The sequence below is a fragment of the Rhodamnia argentea genome, chromosome 7, assembly GCF_020921035.1.
Source record: "Rhodamnia argentea isolate NSW1041297 chromosome 7, ASM2092103v1, whole genome shotgun sequence".
NCBI lineage: Eukaryota > Viridiplantae > Streptophyta > Magnoliopsida > Myrtales > Myrtaceae > Rhodamnia > Rhodamnia argentea.
This window is the reverse complement of record NC_063156.1, coordinates 9,880,661-9,906,022: the sequence shown is the minus strand read 5'-3', so window position 1 is coordinate 9,906,022 and position 25,362 is coordinate 9,880,661. Positions and strand designations below refer to the sequence as shown.

General features: G+C 40.9%; 3 protein-coding genes and 1 long non-coding RNA gene across 9 annotated transcripts; 1 reads left to right on the top strand and 3 right to left on the bottom strand.

Moving 5' to 3' along the window:
* Positions 1 to 721: 721 nt before the first annotated feature.
* On the bottom strand, positions 722 to 6,075 carry LOC115737693 (protein ROOT PRIMORDIUM DEFECTIVE 1). Of its 3 annotated transcripts, none has more exons than XM_030669970.2 (2): positions 4,245 to 6,075; positions 722 to 1,715 (listed from the first exon to the last, which is right to left on the bottom strand). In XM_030669970.2, exon 1 carries the CDS (start codon positions 5,739 to 5,741, stop codon positions 4,464 to 4,466), a length of 1,278 nt encoding a protein of 425 aa, XP_030525830.2. In that variant the 5' UTR covers positions 5,742 to 6,075; the 3' UTR covers positions 722 to 1,715; positions 4,245 to 4,463. The 3 variants fall into 3 exon arrangements, with proteins under 3 accessions (XP_030525830.2, XP_030525834.2, XP_048138354.1); XM_030669974.2 differs by lacking the exon at positions 722 to 1,715 and adding an exon at positions 2,972 to 3,721; XM_048282397.1 differs by lacking the exon at positions 722 to 1,715 and adding an exon at positions 2,972 to 3,006 and having other exon boundaries at positions 4,245 to 5,835.
* Positions 2,802 to 14,667, bottom strand: LOC115737697. The gene is made up of 3 exons (XR_004015051.2): positions 14,654 to 14,667; positions 12,488 to 12,503; positions 2,802 to 2,968 (listed from the first exon to the last, which is right to left on the bottom strand). It is a non-coding gene; the product is annotated as an uncharacterized LOC115737697 (long non-coding RNA).
* Positions 6,395 to 12,562, bottom strand: LOC115737694 (protein sym-1). 3 transcript variants are annotated; one of them, XM_030669976.2, is made up of 8 exons: positions 11,882 to 12,558; positions 11,171 to 11,258; positions 10,578 to 10,672; positions 10,150 to 10,222; positions 9,938 to 10,030; positions 8,674 to 8,760; positions 7,987 to 8,067; positions 6,395 to 6,599 (listed from the first exon to the last, which is right to left on the bottom strand). In XM_030669976.2, the coding sequence occupies exons 1-7, from the start codon at positions 12,265 to 12,267 to the stop codon at positions 7,987 to 7,989; spliced, it is 903 nt and encodes a 300-aa protein (XP_030525836.2). In that variant the 5' UTR covers positions 12,268 to 12,558; the 3' UTR covers positions 6,395 to 6,599. The 3 variants fall into 3 exon arrangements, 2 of the variants coding, with proteins under 2 accessions (XP_030525836.2, XP_030525837.2); XR_004015050.2 differs by lacking the exon at positions 6,395 to 6,599 and adding an exon at positions 7,724 to 7,843 and having other exon boundaries at positions 7,903 to 8,067; positions 11,882 to 12,562; XM_030669977.2 differs by lacking the exon at positions 6,395 to 6,599 and adding an exon at positions 7,724 to 7,892 and having other exon boundaries at positions 11,882 to 12,561.
* A 3,855-nt stretch (positions 14,668 to 18,522) lies between the features above and the next one.
* On the top strand, positions 18,523 to 25,219 carry LOC115737684 (aladin). 2 transcript variants are annotated; one of them, XM_030669955.2, is made up of 15 exons: positions 18,523 to 18,723; positions 18,845 to 18,900; positions 19,016 to 19,204; positions 19,612 to 19,726; positions 19,831 to 19,930; positions 20,064 to 20,243; positions 20,725 to 20,783; positions 21,970 to 22,057; positions 22,150 to 22,225; positions 22,989 to 23,088; positions 23,573 to 23,624; positions 23,880 to 24,017; positions 24,138 to 24,225; positions 24,467 to 24,534; positions 24,877 to 25,219. In XM_030669955.2, exons 1-14 carry the CDS (start codon positions 18,666 to 18,668, stop codon positions 24,527 to 24,529), a joined length of 1,362 nt encoding a protein of 453 aa, XP_030525815.2. In that variant the 5' UTR covers positions 18,523 to 18,665; the 3' UTR covers positions 24,530 to 24,534; positions 24,877 to 25,219. The 2 variants fall into 2 exon arrangements, with proteins under 2 accessions (XP_030525815.2, XP_030525814.2); XM_030669954.2 differs by having other exon boundaries at positions 24,816 to 25,219.
* Positions 25,220 to 25,362: the final 143 nt, after the last annotated feature.

The window sequence follows — 25,362 nt, the reverse complement described above, 5'->3', positions numbered from 1 at the left end:
GATTCCCCTGGGCCGACACGTGACCTCATGCTCGCGATCGCATGTCGTCATCGGTCATCACTCCTGGAGTTTGACTCTTGGTTTCATTTTTGGGCTTTGCAAAGATAGATTCTATAGAAGTTTGTGGGATTTCATGAACTTAAGAAGACTATTTAGTCAATTACAATCTTTCAGACACAGAGCCTAAATCCACACGATACAAAAGAGTTCGTCCGGCTGGCGTCCCTCGTTTGCACAGGCCGATGGGGAAAAAGTCGCGAGATTCGACGGCGTGTATCTGGACCTTCTCTTCCAGCACCGTAGTAAAGGCATTCCCAATTGGAGTCGGGTTCACTGCATTTCCGGCAACTTCATGTTTCGGCCCACGTATACCAGTGCTTGGCAGCGTTTGTTCTTGTCCACCACGGACATTTTCCAATAGTGATGCAGCAGATAAAGCCGAGCAGATTAGCGATGCCGTTACTAGCTGCACAGGACGGATGGGAACCCCTCCGCCGCCTTCGCTCTTCCTTGCAAGACTCGAGTGCTCACCAACTTGTGAGATTCACCAAGATGAGTCGAGGCCGGCGTGTGAGAAGAGAACAGTACAAGTTTGATGAAAAGAACCTGCATAAACATTTTCTCAAAGTTCATTGCCGCAGTAACCAAGTTCACTGAGCAAGTGGTAGAACAAAAAAAATAACTGGTAATAACAGTTCTTCTCGTGACTCGATACCACGCCAAAAGGCAAAGGCACGTAGATAAAGCAGCATTTTTCCTGAAGGTTGCCGGTCTTTGTATTCCTACATGCTAGAAGCTCAACCTCAGCATACCCCGGAGCAGAGATAGTAATGTCACCTTTTCCACTCAAAAGAACATCAGACAATACTGAAAATGGACCGACGTGAAGTGAAAATTAGGAACACAAAAAGTTGTCGGGTTGGCAACATCAGAAATCGAAATGCATGAATTCCATAGCTTGAAGCTTAGAACACTACCAAATGGATAGAAAGAAATCTTACACCACAGACCAAACAAAGGCAGACGCTTGAGACATCTTAATTGAACACATCTTTTCTGCTTTAGCGCCCCAAGCTATGTAACCCATTCAGCAAATATACAGCAAAACTGAATCACCTTTCCACGCTGGTGTAACACACTGCTTTTAAGTTAATAGCAATGTTTCTTAAACCACAATGAAGACTAAACTAAATGAGTCCTTGGCATGCCAGTTTAACAGAATGATCCATCTGGCTTATTAAGATAACTCAATACTAAATATTATGCTCAAAGCCGACTGATCCCCAGTCGAGGATGGTAGGGGTGTTTGACATGAAGCTTGTGGTCATGAGTTCAAATCGCCTCTCTGGCAATTTTACATTCTCTCCCCCACAAAGGCAGTGCTTAAATAACTATTTAATCTTGGTAAATGAACAAAGGCACAGAACTCAGTTGGCTGAACATTTGTGCAGTGTCAAACAGGTCAGGGGTACAACCCCTTGACCTGTACCCATATTCTCAATTTGTACATCTCCCAGATCCAGAACCAGTTCCCAGTGTTCAACAGTTTGACCAACATCCTGTTTTGACTGGTTCGATGTAGATGTCTGGGTGATTTCATAGTAGAACAGGACTAGACCAGGCTCCTGTACCTAGCTGAACCAGCCGGTCTAGTTTGGTTTTCAAAGAGTGGGTAAACAAGGGACAATAATGTCCTCTACCAGCAGTTAAAAGACCTGCTAATGTTCAAACGTTATATGATTGCTCACCTTTCCAAATACGCCAAGAAAACTCTTGCAACAACTCACCATTTGTCTTCTATCAGGAAACCATAAGGATTTTCCATTACCCAAAAGATAAGACACTTGTAAAGCCTTGTCATGCGCTTCAAAGGAAAAAAACGAGGGCATCATCACGGGTTCAAGCGGACATGAATAAAAAGAAAATCATCAACCAATTCTTTTTATTCATTTCCATTGGGTGCTACATATCCTTACAAGCATCATTTTGAAAAGATTTGTCCCTCCTTAAAATCTATCTGTAATTTCACAATGCTCCAAGGCTGACAATAAACAAGTTACCCATTTGAATATCATTGAAAATGGGGAAGATTTCGAATATGGGCCCCAAGTCATCTCATTTTCTTAAATAAAGGCTTGAAGTGGTCATTATTTAAAATAAGTGCCTAATGTGCGTTCTTTGTCTCAAATAAAGGCTTGAAATAGCCATAACCGTTCTAAATAAGGGTTTGGCCTTGCTGGCCGGCCAAAAATTTCGTCAAAATAAAATTTTAACCTAATTTTTAGTTAAACTAAATTAAAAATAAAAATGTAAAAGTAAAAAAAAAAAAAAAGGAGATGCAGGTGGGAGGGGGCTGCCCTCCTGCTTGTGGCCGCCGCCCCACCGCCGATGGGGCTACGGCCATGGCTGGTGACCCCACCGACCGGAGTGGCCCTAGCCTCGGGTTGGGGTCGCCGGCCCTCATCGAGGCCCCGGCAACCCCAACGGCCATTGCCGCCACCCCACTAGCGTTGGGGCGGCCGCCTGTTTTTCTTTCTATCTTACATTTTTTTTAATTTTAATTTTTGGAAAAACAAAAAAAAGAAAATGACTAAAATGGCCCTAATCAATGGTGAGTCGGGCCCTTTTTTGAAACCGGTATGGCCACTTCAGGTCCCTTATTTAAAACAATGCCCACTTTAGGCCCTTATTTAAGATAATGAGGGCACTTCAGTCTCTTATTTGAAATAAAGTCAACTTTAGGCTTTTATTTGAGAAAATAAAGGGGCTTGGGGCTCTTTTTTGAAATTTTCCCTTGAAAATGCATAAATTCCATGATACTGAGGTAAATCCTCTATTCCAATTCTCATAAGCCAACAGTCTTGACAAGATTACTTGCCTAACAACTCTTGCCAATGAATGCAATCATATACAGTTCACCGGGCGAAACAAATCTCCAATACATGTGCGAAAGCAGACATCCTGACTTCTCATTAGGACAAGTTTACTTTGTCAGGAGACTCATATCTGCAGTAAGTAGACGTAGGATAGTGAACATCGAAGTGATAGCTATGATCATTATAGAAATCACGTAATTTTGAGAAAGAAATAATCTTGAACTACATGCTTCCTCATTGGATAACTAAGTACTCCTAATGATAATATAACACAAGCGAAAGTCAAATACAAAAACTGCTGTGCTGCACCCTCATAACTCGATGAAATACGAGTCACAGCAATTGCAAATTACCAGTAAATGGGATCCCTGAATTGAAGCTCCAACTACCATTTTAAAGAAAAGCTCCAACTACCATTTTGAATAAAGGTAGGAAAGCACACAAAGGCTAAGCATGTTGTTCTAATTAGAGAGCAGTAGCTATTTCTTGCATCACATGCAACTTTCTCTGCACACTACAGCTCAAATTCTTCAGCAGACTAAACTGAATAGACCTGATCTAGTTATCCAACATATGAACTACATATTATCTATTTCCAGTTACTTGCGTTAGTCACTTCGTATTCCTAAGAATAGAAGGAGATCATTGTAAACCAATTTTTCAATTTCAGAATGAGATGTGTATACATTTCCAGAAGAAACTTCACGTTTCAGTAGAACGAGGAATAAAGAAATGCAAGTTGGGTTTTCTGGTTGATATTATGTAACTTAACTAATCGGTAAGCACATGTATCCCCTCCAGAACAAAACACAAGCTTTTCCATGACAAGATCGTCCTTTGAGAAGCTGTGTCAGAGAAGCAGGATTAAATAATTTTAACTCGTTTCTCAATCAACGAATAGATAGTGTAAATTCACTAGGAAAGATGGAATACACATTTGCAACAAAATAAAATCACAGCAAACTGAACAATTTAAAGAAAAGAAAATCAGTGTCTAGGAAAGGATAAAAAATGTATAAAAAAAACCACCACCAAACAAAACCCAACTAAGCTGTTACTGCCTATGGGAGCACAGATTGAGCTGCTCATATACAGAAAGCGAGCATGCATCAAAGACCATTGCATTGAGATCTTATCAGGATGGGAGGATTTAATATGTAAACTGAAAACATCTACTGGAGAGATTACACACTAAAAACTTCAAAGTGGAATTCGCGAAATGGCAGGGCAAGATGCACAGGTTTTATCGTGGAACTAGTAATTTTCCATGAAAAAGCACTTAGGAGTGGCAAGATTTCAAAGCATGTCAGAGATGCATCTTAATTACGAGATACTTAAGCAAATGTTATTCTAGAAGAATGCACTCACCATGGAATGACTACTTCAGCCCGTATTTCAACTTTATCTGAGTAAATCCCAATCATCTTAACATCCAGTGAAACGAAATTATTAAGCAACTCATCTCTATTGAAAGCATGTGTCTGAACCATGGACTGCAACTTCATCATTCCACCACATGCATCAAGCTGTCCACTTCAATTTCATCTCCAGAAATATCATCTTTTGAGGTAAACATTGGCAATCAGATCATCTCTCAAATCCGTGACCTTCCAAACCATCTAATATGGAAACTACCCAATCTCCCTCTCTTTTATGCCCTTCATCTACAGTATAAACCAAATTGTCCTCCTCAATAACTGATAATACCTTAGTGTTCCAGCGTCTTAACAGAAGGAGCTCCAGCATTTTCCTGCGAACAGCATAGATGGGATTTGGCTCGAGCAAACACCCTTTGCTATAGGCTTCTCTGAGAAAGACAGTCTGAGAGCTTCCTTTAGTAGATATATAGAAAATTCCCGGGTGCTTCAGGAGTAACTCACGCATGTTAACTTCCATACCAAAGTCGTTCCTGAAATGAACTAATCTTTCCACCTCCACCATCTTCTCCACAGTTAAGCTCAACAATTCATGAATAATTGCAACTGCCCGCTTCTCAAATCGCTCTACACCACCAAAAGTGCGCACTTTTACGATTTCTTTCCTCTCATATGGCCTCACATATGGAAGCCTCTGCCAATTCTTCATCTTCTGTCTAAATCCTCCCTCGATCTTGAAACCAGTAGGGAAATTAATTGGAAAGGCGAACCTAGTTTCGAACTCACTCAACCATTTCTCTGTATACTCCTTCTCTCTCCACTTCTCAATCTCAGCGACACCCAAATCCTCATCCCTCTCCACCAATTCCACAACCTCCAAATCAATAAGCCTGAAATCCTGCGAGTACTTGACAAGGATCGACTCTCGGAACTCCTCCGGTAGACCCAATTCCCTCCTAATCAACCTCAATGCGTGCACGTGAACTCTCCCATTAACCGACATCATCAACAGCTTCTTCACTCTCTTCACGGACTCTAATTCCATACGTTTAACAACACCCTCCTCTTCCTTAACCAGTTCCTTCATTCGACGCCTAATTCTGCAACATAAGTTCCTGTGGAGCGGGTGAGTAAATACCTCGAACACGTGGGGGTGCTTGCGGACGAAGGCCCTGACGGCGACGTTGAGTCCGACGAGGCCCCTCCAGCGAGACATGAGCTGGAGCGAGACGTAGGGGCCTCTCCTGCGGGCGGACATAAGGGCGAGGAGACTGATGACGGTCTTGAGGGTCGCGAGGTGGGTCGCGAGCTTGTCGAGCTTGGGGTCTCTGGTTCGGCCTTCTAAGCGAGTCTGGGCGGTGACGAGTGGTTTTCGCCATCTCCTCTGCATGAAGGAGTTGAACGGGCCGAATGGCGTCGTGGGGTGGCTCGATGGAAGCCGTGCGCCACGGAGGTTGAAGACGAGTGCTCGCAGTTGCAGCATTCTCATGATTGTGTGTCTGTGACGGGTGGTTTTGCAGGGCTTTTCGAAGACACTGAAGAGTGAAGCGGAGAGCGATCAACCAGCCATTTGTCCTCGATGCATACGAACAGCCCAACTGAAACCGGTAAAAAAGGTTCCTCCTTTTTGTCCTTTTCCTTTTCATAATCTCCGATTTCTTAAGAGCAACTCTTCATGGATCAGCAACCACGTCGTACCCCACTCGTTAATCCTGTCTCATCTCCATCCCCATTTCAGGACGAGGTTCACCCGGAAAATGTTGAACAGCGTATTTAAAAACGCTCGTTGAGTTTTATTAAACGCGCTCTCCGAAAATGCAAAACTATCGATTTAAACTAATTAATCATCTCGAATTTTGTAGTTCTCCGATTTTTGAAATGTCTTGAAAAAAATATTTATTTTCCTTTTCTGGTAAACTTAACTAGTGCTCTAGAGGTTCTCGTTAACACAACCCTGCCATATTCATCTCACCAAGTTTACAGAAACGTGATAAACGTACCTATTGGATTGCCTTTAAATTTCTTAGTTGCAGGGTTTTAAAGCATTCATCTTGCTTTGGATGAAAGAAACTCAAAATTCAAGGAACCTTAAAGAACGATGGCACACAGAGAGAGAGATATTGGGATAGAAACTAGAAACCGATGCACCATGCAAGGAAGAAAGCTTAAAGCAACTGAACCATTTATTCCGACATTACATCTCCCCACGAAGGAACACAATAAAGCACAATCTACCCATCAAACCCAACATAAATATGAGAAAATTACAGTCTTCCCCATCTCCTCAGCCACTAAACTTCATGAGGCGACATCAGCAATGGAAAAAATCGACTTCAAGAACATTGACCTGCAAGTACAAAATCATATTCCATAAATGGCAGCAAGTTGTTGCATTCTAGACACATTGAATATGCTAATGACCTTGTGTGCCGTTTGCGTTTGTCCCTCACACCTGTAAGTTAATCTCATTCTTTAGGACATGTATGGGTTGCGACTAAATTGCACATCGCTTGGGTATGCCAAAGTGATGTTGCATACATGCATGGTTAGGTGGGTTAGTCTAAACTCCCCACCCGATGTGCCTTTTGCACTTTATATGCAGTTTCAACACTATCCCTCAAGGCTGTGAGATAATCTCATTGATTTTCGAGGACTTGTTTCTAGTATCTCTTACAAATGGAAAAAGGCCAAAGAAAAGATCATAGAGCTTTCCTTGGGCCAAGATCACATGATCGGACAGTCTAACTTATGGTGACACTAGTTCTGCATTCGATTCTAGTCAGCTTCCTTACAACAGATCAACTCTGAAGGCTGTTCATGAAAAGGTCTATGCACAAAGTTGCAAGACGACACAACTGGCTAGTGGAAGATATAATCACAGCCACCACCCACACAAGACCTTTAGATGCTTGAAATTTCGAATAAAAACTATCCAAGAAATAAGTGAACATGCTTTTTTCCAAGGAATTTACTGTTCAAGACTTTACAAAAGCTTTTGTGGTAAAAGCTCTTCAAATCAAACATCCTTGTTGCATCTGCACGGATAATGGTCTGAAGCTCATGAAAGTGCAAAACCATGAAGACACTAGTCTGCTTCTAATGTTTGTGTGGAGACCTACATTGAAGAAAATCTTGAATGCCACAAAGCTGCTCTTCCATTCCGGTTGTGAACATACAATAAGGCACCAAATCTAGAGAAGTACTTTTTTACACAAGCAACAGCCATTCAAAGGTGCATTTGTAATTTAGTGAAGAAACACAATTTCAGCTGGTATCTGCAGACTGATTACTGTCCTCCAACAATGATGGAAGACTGGCATGTCTTTCATGCGCTTTGATAGACTTCCTTGTGAGAATATCTAACTATTGGATGCGAATTGTGAACTCAAAGTCTGTTGTTAGTATAAGGTAATCTATGCATCAAACTAATGGCCATCACCACAAAAAGAGAAAAGAAATGAATGTCTTTTGTTCATAATCTTAATTCTTCATTCTGATCAGAAATTGCACTTTTGAATGGCAACATCAACTATGTAGCGAGCCTTCACAAGGTTAAAGTTGTTCTTATGTTCTTGGTTGCATAACAATAGTCTTAGATGCTGCATTGCTATAGCCAGACATCCTCCACAAGCGTAAACTTCTTAAAAAAACTCAAAAATAGTAGAACACGGATGATACATGGGCAAAACTTAGAGCTCCCTACAAATTGCAACAAGCAGGGAGGAAGTAACTACCTATTTAGGAAGAATCTCTTTATGAGCTTTGAATGATAGAATCACATTCCAAACCAAAGCAATAACATTAGCGGCAAGGACCTGAAATTATATCCATTAGATAAGATCTGAGATATATTCAAGTAGCAAACTTAAGGTAATAGATAAGAACTCTATCAAAACATCATCTACCAGAGCTATTCATGAAAATGGAACTCGAGAAATTTTTTTAGAGTGCTAATATATATGCATGACAGACCAATTAAGAGCAATTACTTTTTCTCTGCAAAGACAAAGGAACTTATCAGTTTGAACGTGGAGGGCAGGACCTCATAAAATCATAACTCCAGGTCCTTCACCAATTCTTGCCCTTACTTCCAAATATCCTAAAAGATTTCGTTATATATGAACACCACCATGAAAAAATTTATAGCAACAAACTTATAAAATAGAGCACATTATATACTATGCTTCTGTTTTGGTATTCCAATTCCAGATTCCCTTGTGAGTCCAGATGCTGACTGATTCAAATAATTTGGCACAGAAATTTCATCTTTCCTGCCAGAAATGTATTAGTTTCTTTATCCGCAAATACTTTTACAGGCAAACTTACGAGTATCTGGAATGATTCCGTTCTTAATGGAAAACATGGACGGACTCTAAATAAATAAATCTAACAAAAGTTTCAGATACAAGGGCAGGTAGAACCTGAAATTGCTGTGGGACGAAACGGAAATTGAGAAACTGGAACGGTATCCAGAGCTTCCAATTTGCTAGAACAGCAGAAAACCATTCCTACAAGTAAAAGAACCATCATAAGAATCATGATACATATAAATGGATAGCACACATTTTATTAAAAACCTGTGTCGACACCTGTGTGGACACAAGTTTGCTAAGAGCCTAGCACTAACATTTGTTTCCTTTCTAGATATTGTATGAGTTCCAAATTCAAATTGAACGCTTGTTGGGGTAATGCGCCTGACCAAAATGAGCAACACTTTGCTATTGGCAATAATGCTTCGAGTTGATTGTACACAATCAACACCATTCAAAATATCTTTATTGATAGGTAGACAGATAGACTATGGGACCCCCCTGGCGGAGGGGAGGGGGGAGGGGTTGGGGGAGGAGAACCCATACACCAAAAGAGCTCAAAATTACAGCCATTTTGAAAAAAATTTCAACCAGAAGGGAGCTCAATTACAAGACAAATCATCCACTAAATCAACCTATGTATTTTCATCCAAAAGCAAGTTTCCACTCCGTCAAAGCACTTTTGTTCTGCTACTTCCAAATGAACGAGAATTCTCCATCAAAGGCATTTAAAGATATATCTTGCCGCACATTATGGGTGTGTATTTGTACGACTTAGGCTTTTGAGAAAAACAGTCGTTCGACATAGTATGACATCAAGGGTTCGATCTTTACACTCCCTCTTGTTTTCATTATGCCTGTTACTCACCTTTGTCCTACGGTTGTTGTATGATGTGGTCAGGTCCACATACTGTGCTACAATTGTAATGTCTGGCTTCACGCAAGTGGGGAGTGCTAAGATACTCGATAGAAGCGACAACTAAAGCTTGGAAAAAACAACTGTTTCACCAAACAATACATTTAATAGGCTGCAACAAGATAACAACATACTGGTTTTTCCTATTAGTTAATCAATATGTTAGTACCAAAATTGACTTTGAAGATATGTGTCCCACCCAAATATTCGGTTATACTATATCAAACCAATAATGACTTGGTAATTTGATCTTTTACTTCATAATAAAAATAGCTAGGCATAAACCAGAGAGGATCCAATAATGTCGCCTAGTCACACTAAGTGTGGCACCTTTAGATTTTTTTCACCCTTGATGTTCTGAAGACTTTTCACTTTCCACCTTTATCTCTCCCTTTGACACACCCGAATCCTTACAACCAAAGAAAAATGAGGAGCATCTCAATGTCATTTAAGCATTACCTGTTGCAGCTTGGGAACAACATCTGATGGCCTCCCTTCCAGTGTTACCAACGTAGCTAGGAAAACACCAATGAACAGAGGAGAGAAAATGAACTGCACAAAAGTTTGATCACACTTGGACTTGATTCATTAGCAAAATATCAAGCTGAATGTTCAATGACCTCATAAAGAATCTAGTCATCTATCTTAGAGATCAGACTTTGCCGAATTACCTGATCAAGTAGAAGGCGCAAAAAAGCTCCCGATGCACCAGGCACAGTTACTAACTGGCTCAAGTATAAGTACCTGTAGGTGCACTGAATGGTGTCATAAAATGCAGGGGATAGAGCTCCATAGAAGCACAGGATAGTTTATCTTAAGTATGCTCTGCTGTTGAAGCAAGATGGGTTCAAGTGATTGCACTAGCTATTCCTATATATCATCCAAGCACATGCAGCATAACTAATGGAAAAACTAATTAAAGTTGAGACCAAAATATTCCAGCGTTCGCCCAGCAGAAAAATACAGATTAAACCATTAGTAACTACCAGAAACCCGAGATACATTGTTTCTGCCATAAAATTTTACAGAAAATAGACAGACAATACCCAGAGGAAGCATTGACTAACTGCTTAAGTGGACAAACGCAATGCCTCATTACCAGAAGTGCAGCGTTGGACCCACCAACACCAGCCCCAAAAAAGTAAATAAGAAGCTTCTTTTCAGGTCGAATGACGGCGCTTGATCAATCACAAGCTGCTTCAAAAAAGATCGAGATTTAGTATGACCGAGTGCAAAACCTCATATTGCAGTTGAAGTGCTCATTTTTTCCAGCAATAAACACAGATAAAGGATATCCAGATCACCACCTACTAAATACAAATCTGAGGGCTTAGAAACACTGACCACAATGGAAGTCCTTCACTAAAAGTTATAAACTAAAAACAGTTCCACAACCTGTCTAATCACCCTGGAGAGTTCATCTAAACTGATGCATCAAGTGGTAAGTAAAGAATTTTCGTATGCAATCAATAGTTTTCGAGCATCTTCCTATCGCGTTCATATCTCGATGGATGTAAAGGCAAATAAATTGTTTAAATGACATGAAACATATAGGATCAGAGCTACTATTACAGCCATGGATCTTCAAAACATGTCAAAATTATGGCAAAATCTAGTATAACAACATTGGTATAGGACCTAGAAGGGAAGGCAATAATATTTTACTCATGGTTGCCGCTAAACAAAGTCTACCTGGCAGATCAAATCTCCAAGGAATGTTAGTAATGCAGAAGTCACCGCTTTTGTTACCACTGGATATTTTGCAAGTAGGGTCAGATACCTGCAGTATGAAAATTAAATCAGAAGAACTGGTTTTGGAATGGCTCACTTAAACAGCACAGACAGTCAGACAGATGCCTGAGCAAATGGAACCGTATGCTGCATTGAATGACCTTACTGCAGTCAGTCTACTCAAGATGAAATGAATTGTACAAGATAGACATTTGCAACAAGTATAACAGCAAAATCATATATTAAAAAGATGCTAAGTTGACTATCTCTCCCTTCGTCCTGAAGTGATTTTTGTTTTTACAACCTCTTTTTCTGGATTTGCCTCCATGAAATTAGGAGTCATGTCTCTTCTCAGTGCCTTAACTCATCAAAGACAACATGAAGTATGTAACTTTTGCTTGAACACTCCTTGATCACCCACGCTACACAAAGAAAAGTTGCCTTGCTGCAGTCCTAGAACTACAATCATGAAAACACTTACTATGCCCTGCCCCAGCATCCTTAAACCAACACATAAAGCCAATCATCGAAACCCCTTCAGCAATCAGATTATGCATTAAAAGCCACTACAGTCCACCACAAGCTATGAAATTCTGATTTCTATAGCCAACAAATAATTAATGAGAGAGGGCACAGTAGGCAAAAAAATTGCAGCAAAAATTGAATTTTCACCAAGAAAGCAAGGACCAGTTGTTTCCACTGTTCCCCCCGCCTCCGCCATTGTCACCTTCCCCTCCTCCTCCGTAATTCTTATCACCAGAACCTCCATAACCACCAGTTCCACCAGACCCCGCGTCCGAAACTGCCGAAAACCGGGCCCGGTTGAAACCCAGTTGTCCGAACCCAGTTTCAACCCGACACGAGTCCTTAGAAACCCCAGAGCGGCCACAATTCAGAGGAAAGGCAGGATTTTGACACGAGGAAGGGCTCCAGAACCCGCTTTTCTGGACCGCTTTGGCATGAACTGGGGCGAAAAGAGAAGGGTGGGCGCGAGAAAGACCCACCAACCGGAACAAGGCTGGGGATCGCCGGGTGATGCTACCGGTGCACGGGATCATATCTTTTGCGATTAAAGATCGATTCTTGTGAATGGACTTTGAGAGGAAAGCTCGTGGGGGGGTTTTGTGAGGGTTTTGGACAGCAAAGGTTTATAGCCGAGGTTGCCGCAACTTGGCGCGGGAGATAGATACAATGCAGCTCCTGCTTGCCGGCTCCAACATTCCAATTGGAAATTTATTTAATCCTTATAATAATCTGAATCTAGCCATGGTTTGATACTGTTTTCCTTTTTTTTCTGACAAAAAATGAAAAGGAGAATCCAATTCATGCAAGAGGGAAAGTTGTCGCAACCGGACGGGACAGAAATTGAGAAGAGCTCGAAACAATTCATGCTTCTCTTCTCCATGGAATGTAACAACGCGCATGGTAACACTTCTCTTCCATAAATTAATTTTTAGTCAGAAGTTGATTTTTCTATTTTTGCTCAATATCATAAGTTGACTTTTCTATTTCTACTCTATAAGTTGATTTCTGATAATAGAAATTCGTTTGATAATGGTTAGAAATTTCTACTTCTAAAACTTTATTAACACAAAACCTTCTATGAAAAATTATTGTCGAAGGCCAAAAATTTTTTACTCAAATTTTAAACTTTTTAAATTTACTTAAAAATATTTTTAATTATTAAAGAATATTCCTTACTTTTTAAAAATAAAAAAAAATTATTTATTTTTTACTCCGGAAGGCGGTGATTGGTGGTGGTCGGCGGTCATGATTGGCGGCGGGCAATGGTTAACGATTGGCGGTGGTTGTGGATGGTGATGGGCGTTGGTTGGAGGCGTGATGGTTGAACATCGAAAGGGGCGGCAGGGGGTAGGGTCACGAGCGGGGCGAGCCAAGACCGACAATGGTCGACTGTTGGCAGTGGTCATGGGTAGCGATGGGTGATGGCTGATGGTGGTACGGGGTGGTGGGGTTGCGGCGTGGTTGGTGGCGCGTGGGCGACGGCAAAGGTTGGCGGAGGCGAGCGTGCTAGAAAAGAGGGTTGGGGCATAATGAAAAGAATGTAAAACAAGAAGTATTTCTTGAGGTTTTTTTTTCCCCTCCAATAGGTACTTCTTGAGTTTTTTTTTGTCCCCTCCAAGAGGCACTTCTTGATTTGGGAAGCAACTTTTTTTGGCTTCTCAAATTTGGGAGACAAATAACCCAAGAAGTGAAAATTGAGTTCAGAAGTAGAAATATCTTTTAGAAGTATAAATTTTTACTAAATGGATTTATGTTTCAGAAGTTACATCGAACTTCTGGAGCAGAAATTCACTTCCAGAAGTGTTACCATGCGCCTCCTAAGAAATTGAGCTCTGGGAGTTGGCAACCAAGCCGGTTTACAAGGAGACTAGTCCGCTTTCTTGTTCTATACCCTGAATCGGCAGTTTTATTAGGTTTCCTAGAACCAAATCGGTTTTGAATCTTGCTTACTCTGAACCTAAGTAAGTTCTCTTGCATTTTTTTCTTTTAACAGAAAATACTTATTGAAATTGAATGCGTTTGAGATATCATTCTCAACTAGGAAGGGTTGTATTCATGTTTGATACATACTTATTATATATATATAATTAAATGAAACTTACAAAATAAAAACCCCAGATGATTCTAAGTTCACCGGAGTTGGTGCCCATTCCAAAACCAGGAATAGAACCTGACATGGTAAGAGTTATTAGTAATGTCTTTAACTCTTTGAAATTGTCCTCTGTTTATCATCGTCACTCACGAAACAGAAGAGACTCTCGCGTGTCTACATCTTTTTACATGTTATCCATGTTTCCTGAAAGGCAAGGCTAGTGGAACCGGCATGGAGTTTGTATTTTCATTTTAATGATCAAGGTCGCCGTACTCTTCTTCTCATAGCCCTTTGCCAGAAGTCTTTCTAGAAAACGTGTATAGAACATGCACAGCATGGGGATGGCGCGTGGTCGTGCGCGACGCATGCACGGAAACACGACTGTGCATGAAAAATCGTCATTGCCGGGAGCCCCACATCCACCCAAAGAACACGTCTTAGCGAGAAGATCCCTGAGGGCAATCGCCTTATGCATCCGATGGCACTATACTCACCACCTATTTCACGGCTATGCCGATTCCGTACCCTTGTGCACGTAGCTTCAGTGAGAAGTTATCTGAGCTGTACACTGACATGATCGGCCCCATCTCGATAAGGAAGAAGACTATGTGGGAAAACACAGTGGCAATGCGTATGGCCATAACCCACATGAGCTTTGTATGGCTACGGTCGATGATGGTGAGGCACAGTCCGAGGCAAACGAACGAGAGGATCAACCCATTGATGTTGCTAAGTGGCAATAGTCGCTGTCCGACTCGATTAAGGAGGAAGGTGGCGACGAGAATGAACACTATCTTACAAAGTCGACTATGATGTTCGCGATGAACTTTTTGTCGGAAGAGGTGATGTCGGTCTCCTCTAAAATGCTAAGTAGGTGAACAAGAGCTTTTTGTAGGAAAAGGTGATGTCGGTCTCCTCTAAAATCCCAGGCAGGTGAACGAGAGGATCAATCCATTGATGTTGCTCAGCAACAATAGTTGTTGCCCGACCCGGTTAAGGAGGAAGGTGGCAACGAGAATGAACACTATCTTACAAAGTCGACTACGTTGTATGCGATGAGTTTTTTGTCGGAAGAGGTGATATTGGTCTCCTCTAAAATGCGAGGACTATAGAGTAATATGTTATTGACACAAGAGGCTTGTTGGACGAATTGATTCCCAACGACTCATATGAGCATGTGGCGGACGAATGGAGTTGGGTGGAAGAGGAGGTCTCGCCACACGCCCTCCCAGTATTTGGCTTGGTGTTCTTGTCCTCCTTCATATAGGCGCAGCAAGAATTCCCTATAACTTTTATTTTCACCAAACATCATTTGAGGATGATCATTTTGGTTTCGTGATTGTTGTTTATCGCAACCTATTTTTCCCGACGCGGCCAAAAAAGGAAATAAGTATAAAGGTATTCCCCAAAAGGCGGGCCAATAGCGCATCAATTTAGGCACGAGTTCTCCCAAGCTCATACCTCACGTAACGTTGGATTTTGTTTTAAAATTCTTTATAACCTAAATATTTCTAGGAGTGGCCACTAGCCATTTGTGGGTCGGCTAGAAACCAATCGAGACGCGTCGAGATGCGGGAGTGTCGTCTCGATTACGCAGAGATTCTAATTACGGAGACTTGATTACGCTAATCGTTTAATTAGCGTCTTTTTGGTACCTCTAACTAGTCGGTTGTTTACCTAAATGACCATGCAATCTTCATTTATCAGCTGACCTTAAAGGTATCACCAATACTAAGTGATCATGCAAATGTTTATGATTTTTGTCACTAAGATTATAGTCTGATCTTAAGCTAATTCTAGGGAAGCGATTAACACTCAATTTATTGAAAGATGGTGCGGAATGTAAACGCTCAAGCTATTGAAAACGATTATGTAAGTGCGGAAATGAAAAGCCCGCAGCTCGTTGGGAACGAAAAATAGACATGGCCTTGTTATTGAGCCTCGGGACATGAAGCCTCCATAAGCTCGTTAAAGCTAATCTAACCATTTATTAGGTGATTCTAAGTCTATTTGATTTTACCAATTAGAAATTAAGTTAGTCAGGACCTAAAATTATTAGAAACTAATCTATCTAGACTAATCTAACTTAAACTAGTGCTGCCTTGGAACATTATAGATCGCCACGGACTCCGGACTTGTGTCCAGCGCCAGAATCTCCAGCCACAAACATATAGACTCCACCAAGGAACACTAAGATTTATCACTGGGAATCATCGCCCATCAACGCTTTCTGTTAGACTTCCATTCCTATGGCCCTTAAAATTCCAACGTACCAGCTTGCATTGCATGGCTAAGCGCTCGATCAACATGGCAGCGCGCGTCGCACCAGAGCCAGATTTGATTGCCTGGCCCGGTTCACAATTGCTGCCATGTCAGGTTTTTAACGGCCGTTATAGGCAGAAGTCATAAGAATTTAGATTTAGATCACCAATACAAGTTTTGATAATGTTAAGACAAAACAAAAAATTGGAGATTTCGTGTCTCACGAGGAAAAGCCTAGGATTATCGATGATTGTCCCTTGCCATGCCGACTAAGACCGCAGCTACGATGGATTTCAATATTGGGAATAAACATTTGGGCTCTAAAGTCCCTTGGCTAAATATAAATGATATTTGATTGATTTTTTGGCTCACTTTGAGAAGATGTAACTGCATATCAAATGCTCTCCAAAGCCCTCTAAAGGTACTTTGGGCTAAATGACTTTTGTGAAATGCAACTAATTTTTTTTCTTTTAAATTTGTTACCTTGGCTTGCCGCCACCCGTCGCCGTTGCCGCCGCCGCCCGCCGCCACTAGCCACCTACTACCGCCCATTGGCCGCCGCTCGTCGCTTGACGCCACCGTCCCCTGCCAACCGCCGCAGATCGCCATCCATCATTGTTGATCGCCGCCCGCCAATCGCCACCCGTCACCGTTGTTCGCCGCCGCTCGCCTGCCGTCGCCGCCGCTCGCCGACCGTCGCTCGCCGCTACTCGCCGATCGTCACTCGCTGCTCACCACCGATTGCCATCTCTCATCGACCGTCGCCCACCACCGATCGCCGCCTACCGTTGCCGGTCACCATAGCCGCCGCCACCACCGATCGCCCTCCTAGCCGACCGCAGCTTTTTTTTCAAAAAGTAAAAATACTTTACAATGTTCATTTTTCACCAAACAACATTTACGTCAAAGTTGTTTTCCAATGTGTTTTTAAAATACACTTTACCAAACACTACTTGGATTTTGGAAAAGGCCTTTAGCCTAAAGATATTTACATTTTCTCAAAGTCCCTTGACAAAATGCTGAACCAAATAGGCCCTTAATGGCCACACAAGTTGCCAAGTCGGATTTTCCAAGACCATATTGACACAAGTTTGGAATACTGGTGAGAAAAAAAAAGGTTTATAAATATTAGTGTCTTGAAGAAAAGTTTATAATCTTTTGTGTTTTATCCCAAAAGGATTTAAAAGCATGGTCGTTTGCATAGTCCTTATTAACCAAGGGTATGTTACCAGTAAGTTGGTTAATAAGCATTGTGTGAAGCACGGGCTAATAACGCAAGAGCCAAAATTTTGATGACTCATCCGAGGCACGAGTCGCTGCTATTCGAGCCTACCGGCGGTAGCCATATGAAGACAACTTGAGGTTTTTCTTCCCCACCGTCACTTCTCTAAATTGAGAAAAAATATCTTTTTCACTTTATGCTAGAGAATACTTTTGAATTTTGCGTTTCACAGTTCGAACGATGCCTTTGAAGGTTCGAGAGGACCAGGTTTGGAATATTGGTGAGAACAAAAAAAAAGTTTATAAATATTAGTGTCCCGAAGAAAAGTTTATAATCTTTGGGGTTTCATGCCAAAAAGAATTAAGGGTAAAAGCTACGAAGAATCCTAAACTATGCATATTATGACATATTTACCTTAAATTTTTTCTTATGACACAAAAAAACCCTAAATTTAAATTCACGTGACATATTTATCCTAAACTTATATCAATATGACACATTTATCCTAATTTTTTTCTTGTGCTATCAAAAACTCTAAGCTTTTATCCGTGTGACACATTTACCTCAAAATTTAGGATAACTTTGTCACACGCTTAAAATTTTGGAATTTTTTTGTGTCTCAAAAAAGTAATTTAGGGTAAATGCATCACGGTGATCATAATTTGGAGCTTTTAGTGTTATAAAAAAAGTTTGAAATAAATATATCCCAGTGGGCGTAATTTGGAGGTTTTGGTGTCAGAAAAAAAGTTTAGAGTAAATGTGTTACAACGAGCATAATTTACGCTTTTTGGTGGTTTTTTCCAAGATTAGGGTCTGTATGGTAACACTTCAAAAATGCGTATGGTAAAAAATTGTTCCAAAAGTGTTTCGAGAATACTTTTAAGAAACAAAAACACTTTTGGAGCAAAATTGGGAAACAAAAAAAACTTGTTTCTGGGTTTTGGAACACTTTTAAGAAACAACTTGATGGCGAGCTTGTGCAAGCCACCACCGCTCACCATTGTCGGCGAGGAGTTGAAGAGGCCGCCGCCGGCAGCCTACCATGTGTATTGTAGATCCTTCATTTTGATGAAAAAAATATTTTTTTTATACTTGCCAAACGTGTTTAAAAAAAACAGGAAAATAAACACAAAAATATTTATGTTCCAAATATGTTCCTAAGAACAGCAACGTTCCCATACATATGCTTAAAAGGGATGGTCGTTCGTCCATACTTCGTAGAGCGAGGAAAAGGAGAAGAGAAGCGAGCGTATTTTCCCCCCAAAACTGGAGCTCCGTCGCCATCGCATTCAAGCGAGAGCTCGTCAACGAGTCTCCGACTCCGAGTGCGTCGAGCAAAACCCTAGAGCGCCGTCATGCCTTCGTTTCCCAGCCCGGGCTCAGTCACCGTCTGCGAAATCAATCGCGAGCTCAGTACGTGTCCTCTTCCCTTTGTCGTTCAACTTTCGCGCGAGTGTTGAACCCATTCGCGAGGCTCAGGGTTTTTTTTTCCGGGCGTAGAGCACGGGGTCGATTAACGCCTGAAATCATGCAGTTACCGCCGATAGTCTGTCGGAGGCTCATGCTAAAGAAACCTACGGGAAGCTGCTTGTGAGTTTTCCCATTCAAGTCGCTGGGACAGCATAGGTCCATCCGTTGGCGATGTTGCCTTTAGGGTAGCTTTCGTTTTGCTGGAGTTGCTGTCCTGATTATTCTCCCATCGCAGAGAATGGTGTTCAATCCGGTCTCCTTTCAGCCTGATCGGCTGGGCCAGTCGGGACCGGAGCTCGATGCCGAGCAGCAGGTGGAGGAGGAGGGTTTGGGGAATGGAGCGGCTGTTCAGACGAAGAACGTGGTGGAGACGGTGCAGGGGATCTTCAGTGATTATATCAAGCGGGTTTTTAATCCCTGCGACGTGAGTATCTTTGTGCCTTTTTATGTATAAATACATGATAAATATCTCGAGATTTAATATCGCAAACCGATTTTGAAAATCAAATAGTCTTGCAGCAGAGTTGGCCGCCATTAGTCTTTAAACCATTTCAAATCTTTTCCGGTTCTGCCGTGCAAAAGGGATAATCAGATTCTAGAGTTCTGGTATGATTTTGCTGCCCAGATGACTTATTAGGTCGTAGAAAATGTAGTTCTAGTCATTAGGGGAGGTCTTTTAGCTCATCCAAGTCATTCCTTCCTTAATAACAGATATCTTGAATTCAAACCTCAATGGAAAGACATAATGTGAAAGCAACTTAAATGCACTTTGCTGGTAGATGCGATCATTTCTTGGTTGTCTGGCTACTGACATATTTATCATACTCATAGGTTGATTTACTAGCTGAAGTTGATCTGAAAGGAGTAAGCTGGCACCAGCATAAGAATATTATAGCACTTATCTCTGCTCCGAATCAGGTTCTAGTGCGTGACTATGATGATGCAGGTCCGTATCTTTCATAGTCTGTCTCCGGTGCTGATTCTTATCTTGTTACTACTGACATCCCCCATTTCCGTCCTTTGAAATGCTTGCATTGTTTTCTTCAAAAGAGTGCAGGGAACCTTGTATCTTGACTCATGAGTCCCAAAAGGACATTAAGGCTCTTGAGTGGAGACCCAATGGTGGAAGGATGCTTTCTGTGTCTTGCAAGCAAGTATCGCGATTCATTCTTTTCTCATTTTAAGTTTAGTTCGTCATGAAGATTCTTCTATTCTTTTCGGTGTTTTTTTCATCTCATCAGCGTCACGAAAAAAATGAAATTCTCAAATTATTTATTTTTCAGGGGTGGAATTTGCATTTGGGCTGCTTCTTTCCCTGGCAATGCGGCATCTATCAGATCCGGTGCTCCTTCTTTTGTTGGGACCCTGCCAAGAGGCACTGGTGTCCGATGGACTTTGGTTGATTTTCTTGGCAGTGATGCTGATGAGCAAATAACTGCACTCTCATGGAGCCCTGATGGAAGATATCCTTCACAAACTAACTAGTGAAGTTTCTTATATAAATGTTTCTCAATTGACAAAGCCATGCTACTTTTGCTGCTTCAATAATGTTTTTACCTGATCTTCCATTTATGTACGTATTCTTAATCCCATCCACCCCCCCCCCCCCTCCTCCCGGGGTGCGTGCGTGCCACCCAAAAAGGCTCCTTTACATGCTTTTTGAACAATGGCTCCTTTACATACTTTTTGAACAATCTAACAATGGTTTTAGTAGTCACCAGATGTTTCATATGTTCCCATTTTCAATAATCAATTTCCGATCACAGTTTTCAGAATGCATGATGGTTGTATTATGTTCTTCAATAGTAATTTCTGGGGCTTTTGTACTTAGTAAGGCCAAGGCATATGTTTGAACTCTTTTGACTGGAAGAGGACCCAGAACCAGTTTTTCTGTTATCACGGTGCATGGTAGCTTGATAGCCTGTTTCCTTGACCTACCTCTACATACTTGGCATCAGCCTCTTGTGAAAGCTCCTCGTTCACTGTATGGGATGTGGCACAAGGTTATTCACTATTCTAATAATTCTCTTGTCTCATTTAGTTAATCAACTACTTTTTTTCGCAATTATATTAAGGATATGTTCGTTTTTGCAATCATCTCTGTGGTCGTACATCTGGCGTTTTCATTTAATTTCGTAATGGCACCTCCTATAATTGGTTTCTAAGGCTCCTAGTTCCTAGTCTACTTTTTCCAGTAATCATGCAAAATCAATAACCTAGTCTTTTGCCAAATTGTATTTCTTTCCCATTGCACTATTTGTTGGTAAAGGAAATTTACTCATCACACATCTATGATGGGCTTGGCCTATGGGTCATCATGCATCTGCTGGACTAGTTTTCGTAAGTTGCAGCCTTAAATAATTAAATTATAGTTATTCTGATTAAATGAAGCTTCAGTCACACTTATAATTGTCATATGCATAAAAACAAGCACCTGCCAGACATTAACTCGTGGTTGCTCATATTGGAATTTACTTCCTGCCAGGGCACCGAATATAATGAGAGTTCATAGAGGTAGCGAAAAGGATGATAGTTCATAGAGGTAATATGATAAGACTGGGAGTAGTCCAAGCTTTAAGGTCTAAATGGTAAACTTGGAAACTAGTCTTGTTGCAATTCTATTTCAAATGCACCTCTGATTAAATTTGTAGTATTAATGAAATGATTTTTATTGAAATTGACTGTATGTACACAAACATTGAAAGACGCACACTTTTGAAGTTTGTGGATTTAGTTCTGGAATCTAGAATCTTTTCTGGAATTCCCTGTGTGCCAAAAAAGAAAATGTTCTGATGAAAATGATGACTATGTGGAAGTGGTTCTGAAGTTTTTGCGTGAAGAGCGACGGTCACAATGAGTGAATTTGTCGGTCAAAAACATTTCAAACAATTGCTATTTAGTTTCAAGTATGGTTCTTGAATGGGAAATTTTTGAAGTTAATAACCAAATATAATTGACAATAACTGTTGCCAAATTTTAAACAAGCATATAAACACATGCACTTGCGTGCGCTTCCGCACCCAAATTTTGGAGCTCGATCTGTATGATTTTAGTAATGGAACTTCACGTTTCTGGACTTCATTTTATCCCCCTTCCTGCCACTCATCTTTGGATCATGCTGTTGATACAGTAGTAAGTTTCTCTCTGTGAGGCATTGCTTCCTTAGTTATAACTGTTGTTTATTTGCAGGTGTTGGGACACCTATTCGACGTGGATTAGGGGGCATATCCATGCTAAAGTGGTCTCCTACTGGAGATTACTTCTTTTCTGCAAAATTGTATGGTCATAGCTGTAGTTACTTTCTCTTCATGTGTGGACAAATATGGATAACTTTGTCTGTCTGATCTGGATCCCTGTCATCCTTTACAGTGATGGAACATTTTATCTATGGGAGACAAACACATGGACCTCTGAACGTTGGTCATCAACTAGTGGTTTTGTCACGGTGAGGAAAGTGATTTAGATGGCTTGTCTGAAAATAGGATCAGAGGATGAATAATGATGTGATGCATTGCTCGAACGCTGTGCCACAAAAAAATGTCGAAAGATTTTCCTTTTAATTTCTTGTATTGGTGCACAGTCTTTGTGCCTTAAATTAGATTCTGCTTGAGATCTGCAAAAATATGACTAGTTTTCTAGCTTTTGCACCATAGAGAGGTAGATAATTACATGATTCTTGCAGTGAAAATTTAACTCTGTCACTGTTGTCTCAGAGCTGCTTGCATATTGTAAAAGTTTGTACCAGTTTCTTCTCTAATTGTTAGCGACGTGGTGATGATCCGTGATGTCCTGATGAGAATTCTGACCAAAACAGCTGGGGTTGTGTTTGGAGTTCATGATGAGATCTGTGCGTCTAAAACTCTTATCTTGCCCAGACATTGTAAAAATGTCTGCACTGTAAAGTTGACAACAGTTATATTGGTATGTTTTAACTAGTGATATTTATCTCTGTCTCCAAGAAATGAGTTTTTGAATCATCTCAATCCACTTGCGACTTATTAGCATTTATTATGATGGTGTCTTAGTTGATTAGCATTTAACTCTTGACATGTTTTTTTTTTTGGCAAGTGGTGAAGCTGCATTGTATGTTAAGCAGCTGGTGCACTTAATTTGTACAGTGGTTCAATTTTTTGCTCTTCCCTATGCGTCTTTCAATTGTATGTCAGAATTCCTTGAACTTTTTTTTATTTAGATTCGTGTTGTAACAGGGGGCAACATGGGATCCTGATGGGCATATGATACTGATTGCTTTCTCCAAGTCTCCAATGTTGGCTTCTGTTCACTTTGCATCAAAGCCTCCATCTTTGGGTAACCAGTTTTGCTTAAGATATGTGCTTCTAGACTCCACGGTGGTATTATGACCCAATAAAAAGATGGAAACTTTTATGCTACCCAATTATTACTTGTACGGTTATCTCAAGCACCTTTCTTGTGCATAACTTGCAAGGGGGAAAGAAGAAACATAGACAAATATGATGGTTTGGCTCTCAGTGTTAGTTTACACCAAAGGCGATTATATGCGGTTTGGTGGAGCTGGGGCATACTTAATTCAATTGTGGGAAATCCTTAGAGAAACTCAGTGGAGTAGATATTTCTTATAATTGCGTTAATAAGAGGGAAAACGGTTAAACTTCATGGAAGGAACTTAAACTGGGAAATTCCTGCTGATTTGAGGTGCTTTGAATCGATTGATGTATACTCTTGACCTACTAGGCAACTTTGAAGACTTGTTCTCTTTTGTACCATTCCGTTGTTAACGTGACTCATTTTACTTTTGGGTGGTGCTGTGAAGATGCGCTCTTGTTGCCAGTTGAATTACCAGATTTGTCATCCCTGCCTGGCAGGTAAATCAAGCTAGTGCAAATGTTAATATTTGGTTAATTATGTGTCTTGGAGTGCAATAGTTACTTTTTGCCCCCTCTTTATCTTATAACGTGATAATTCCTGTCAATCAGATTTTTGATAAATGCATATCATCGCAGCAAAATAGTATGTTACATGTAACATTATGCATTCATCACATTGAAAAAAGAAGCGATTAGGTAGGACTTATTGTACCAAATGGCATGAGCTGTCTTTACTTGTGTGATATCATGCAGTCAGGGAATTGAGAAGATAGCTTGGAATGCTTCCGGCGAACGACTGGCGGTATCATTCAAAGGTGGGGATGAAATATACAGGGGTCTGATTGCCATTTATGATGCTAGAAGAGCACCGGTGGTTTCTGCCTCACTAGTGTGAGTGTCGGTTAAGCAATACCTGCGGTGTTGCACATTTACTTTTCAGATGGTGAGCTTTTACCCTGTATGATTTAAGTGATGTACTGACAGATTTATTCATGTTGTCTTGAGATACAGCGGCTTTATCAGAGGGCCTGGTGATAATCCTAAGCCAATGACATTTTCATTTCATGATAAATTCAAGCAGGGACCTTTGCTTTCTGTGGTAAGTCTTCACGATTATGATATCTCTCGTGCTTGAGCCGATATGCAAATCTGCCTTATTCACGGGAATATGCAAACTCAAGCATAGTGAACACATAAAGTATTCGCTTTTCCTTCATTATGGGCAATTGTCAGAATTATGCTTTGCAATCTAATGACTTTACATATGCCGATGCACTGTTTTCCTTGACTCAAGCAGCTCTAGTTACTTGTTTCAATTGTTTGTCTGCAATTTCATGCAGTGTTGGAGCAGTGGATTTTGCTGTACCTACCCTCTCCTGTTTCGTTCTCATCCTCTTCCTTAAGTAAGGTACTTGCTGCTTTGTGGTGGTTCACATGTTATTTGCAGTTTGATGTCAGCTTAATATCATTAGTGCTTAGAGATGCGGAACATTGAGTCTATATTGTTAACTTAGAGATTAAATTCTTGGTTTAGGAGGTTTTCTGATAGCAAGAATCTCAGTTTGGGCAGCGCATATTATGAGGGTGTTATTTCATCCTACTTACTCTCATCAACTCAATTGTTCTTGATTTTTTGTTGAGCCTGCAACTGACTGTTGTTTATCTGGGTTCTCTATCGTGTTGGACCAGTAAGCGTTGTAGCTGGCGAAGCCACCCTTGAGTTTTTGATTCTGGAGAACTTTTTGCGCAGAGCTTCTCCCCTCTCCTTGCCTTTGAGCTCTCTCATTCAAGCTTTGAGACTTTGGCCATTGACACACTGATCCGACAGATGTCATGTAGGATGCCGCAAAAAATTCAAGTAAAGCTCCGCGTGGAAATCGACTTCAAACTGGAGGGCAGTGTCAGTGAAAATTTCATCTGTTTATATGTCTTCCGAAATGACAATGCACCTGGAGATTGTTGTGATCCTCATTTCTTGGTGAATGGGGGCTATTCTCAGCCTTTATCTATGGTTTCCATGTGTGTCGAAAGGGAACGATGTAGAGGGAAAAAAAGAATTTTTACGAAAGGACTATGAGAATACCAATTTTGTCCTTCCCTGTTGTCGGCTTTTTACGGAGCCATACTGTAAGCGTAGATTTGCGTTTTTGTTGAGAAGAATTTGACACATTTTTAGCTCTTCAACAATTGATTCTTTTGCAATCAATAAGGTGAATGGCATAATGGTAAAGAGGTA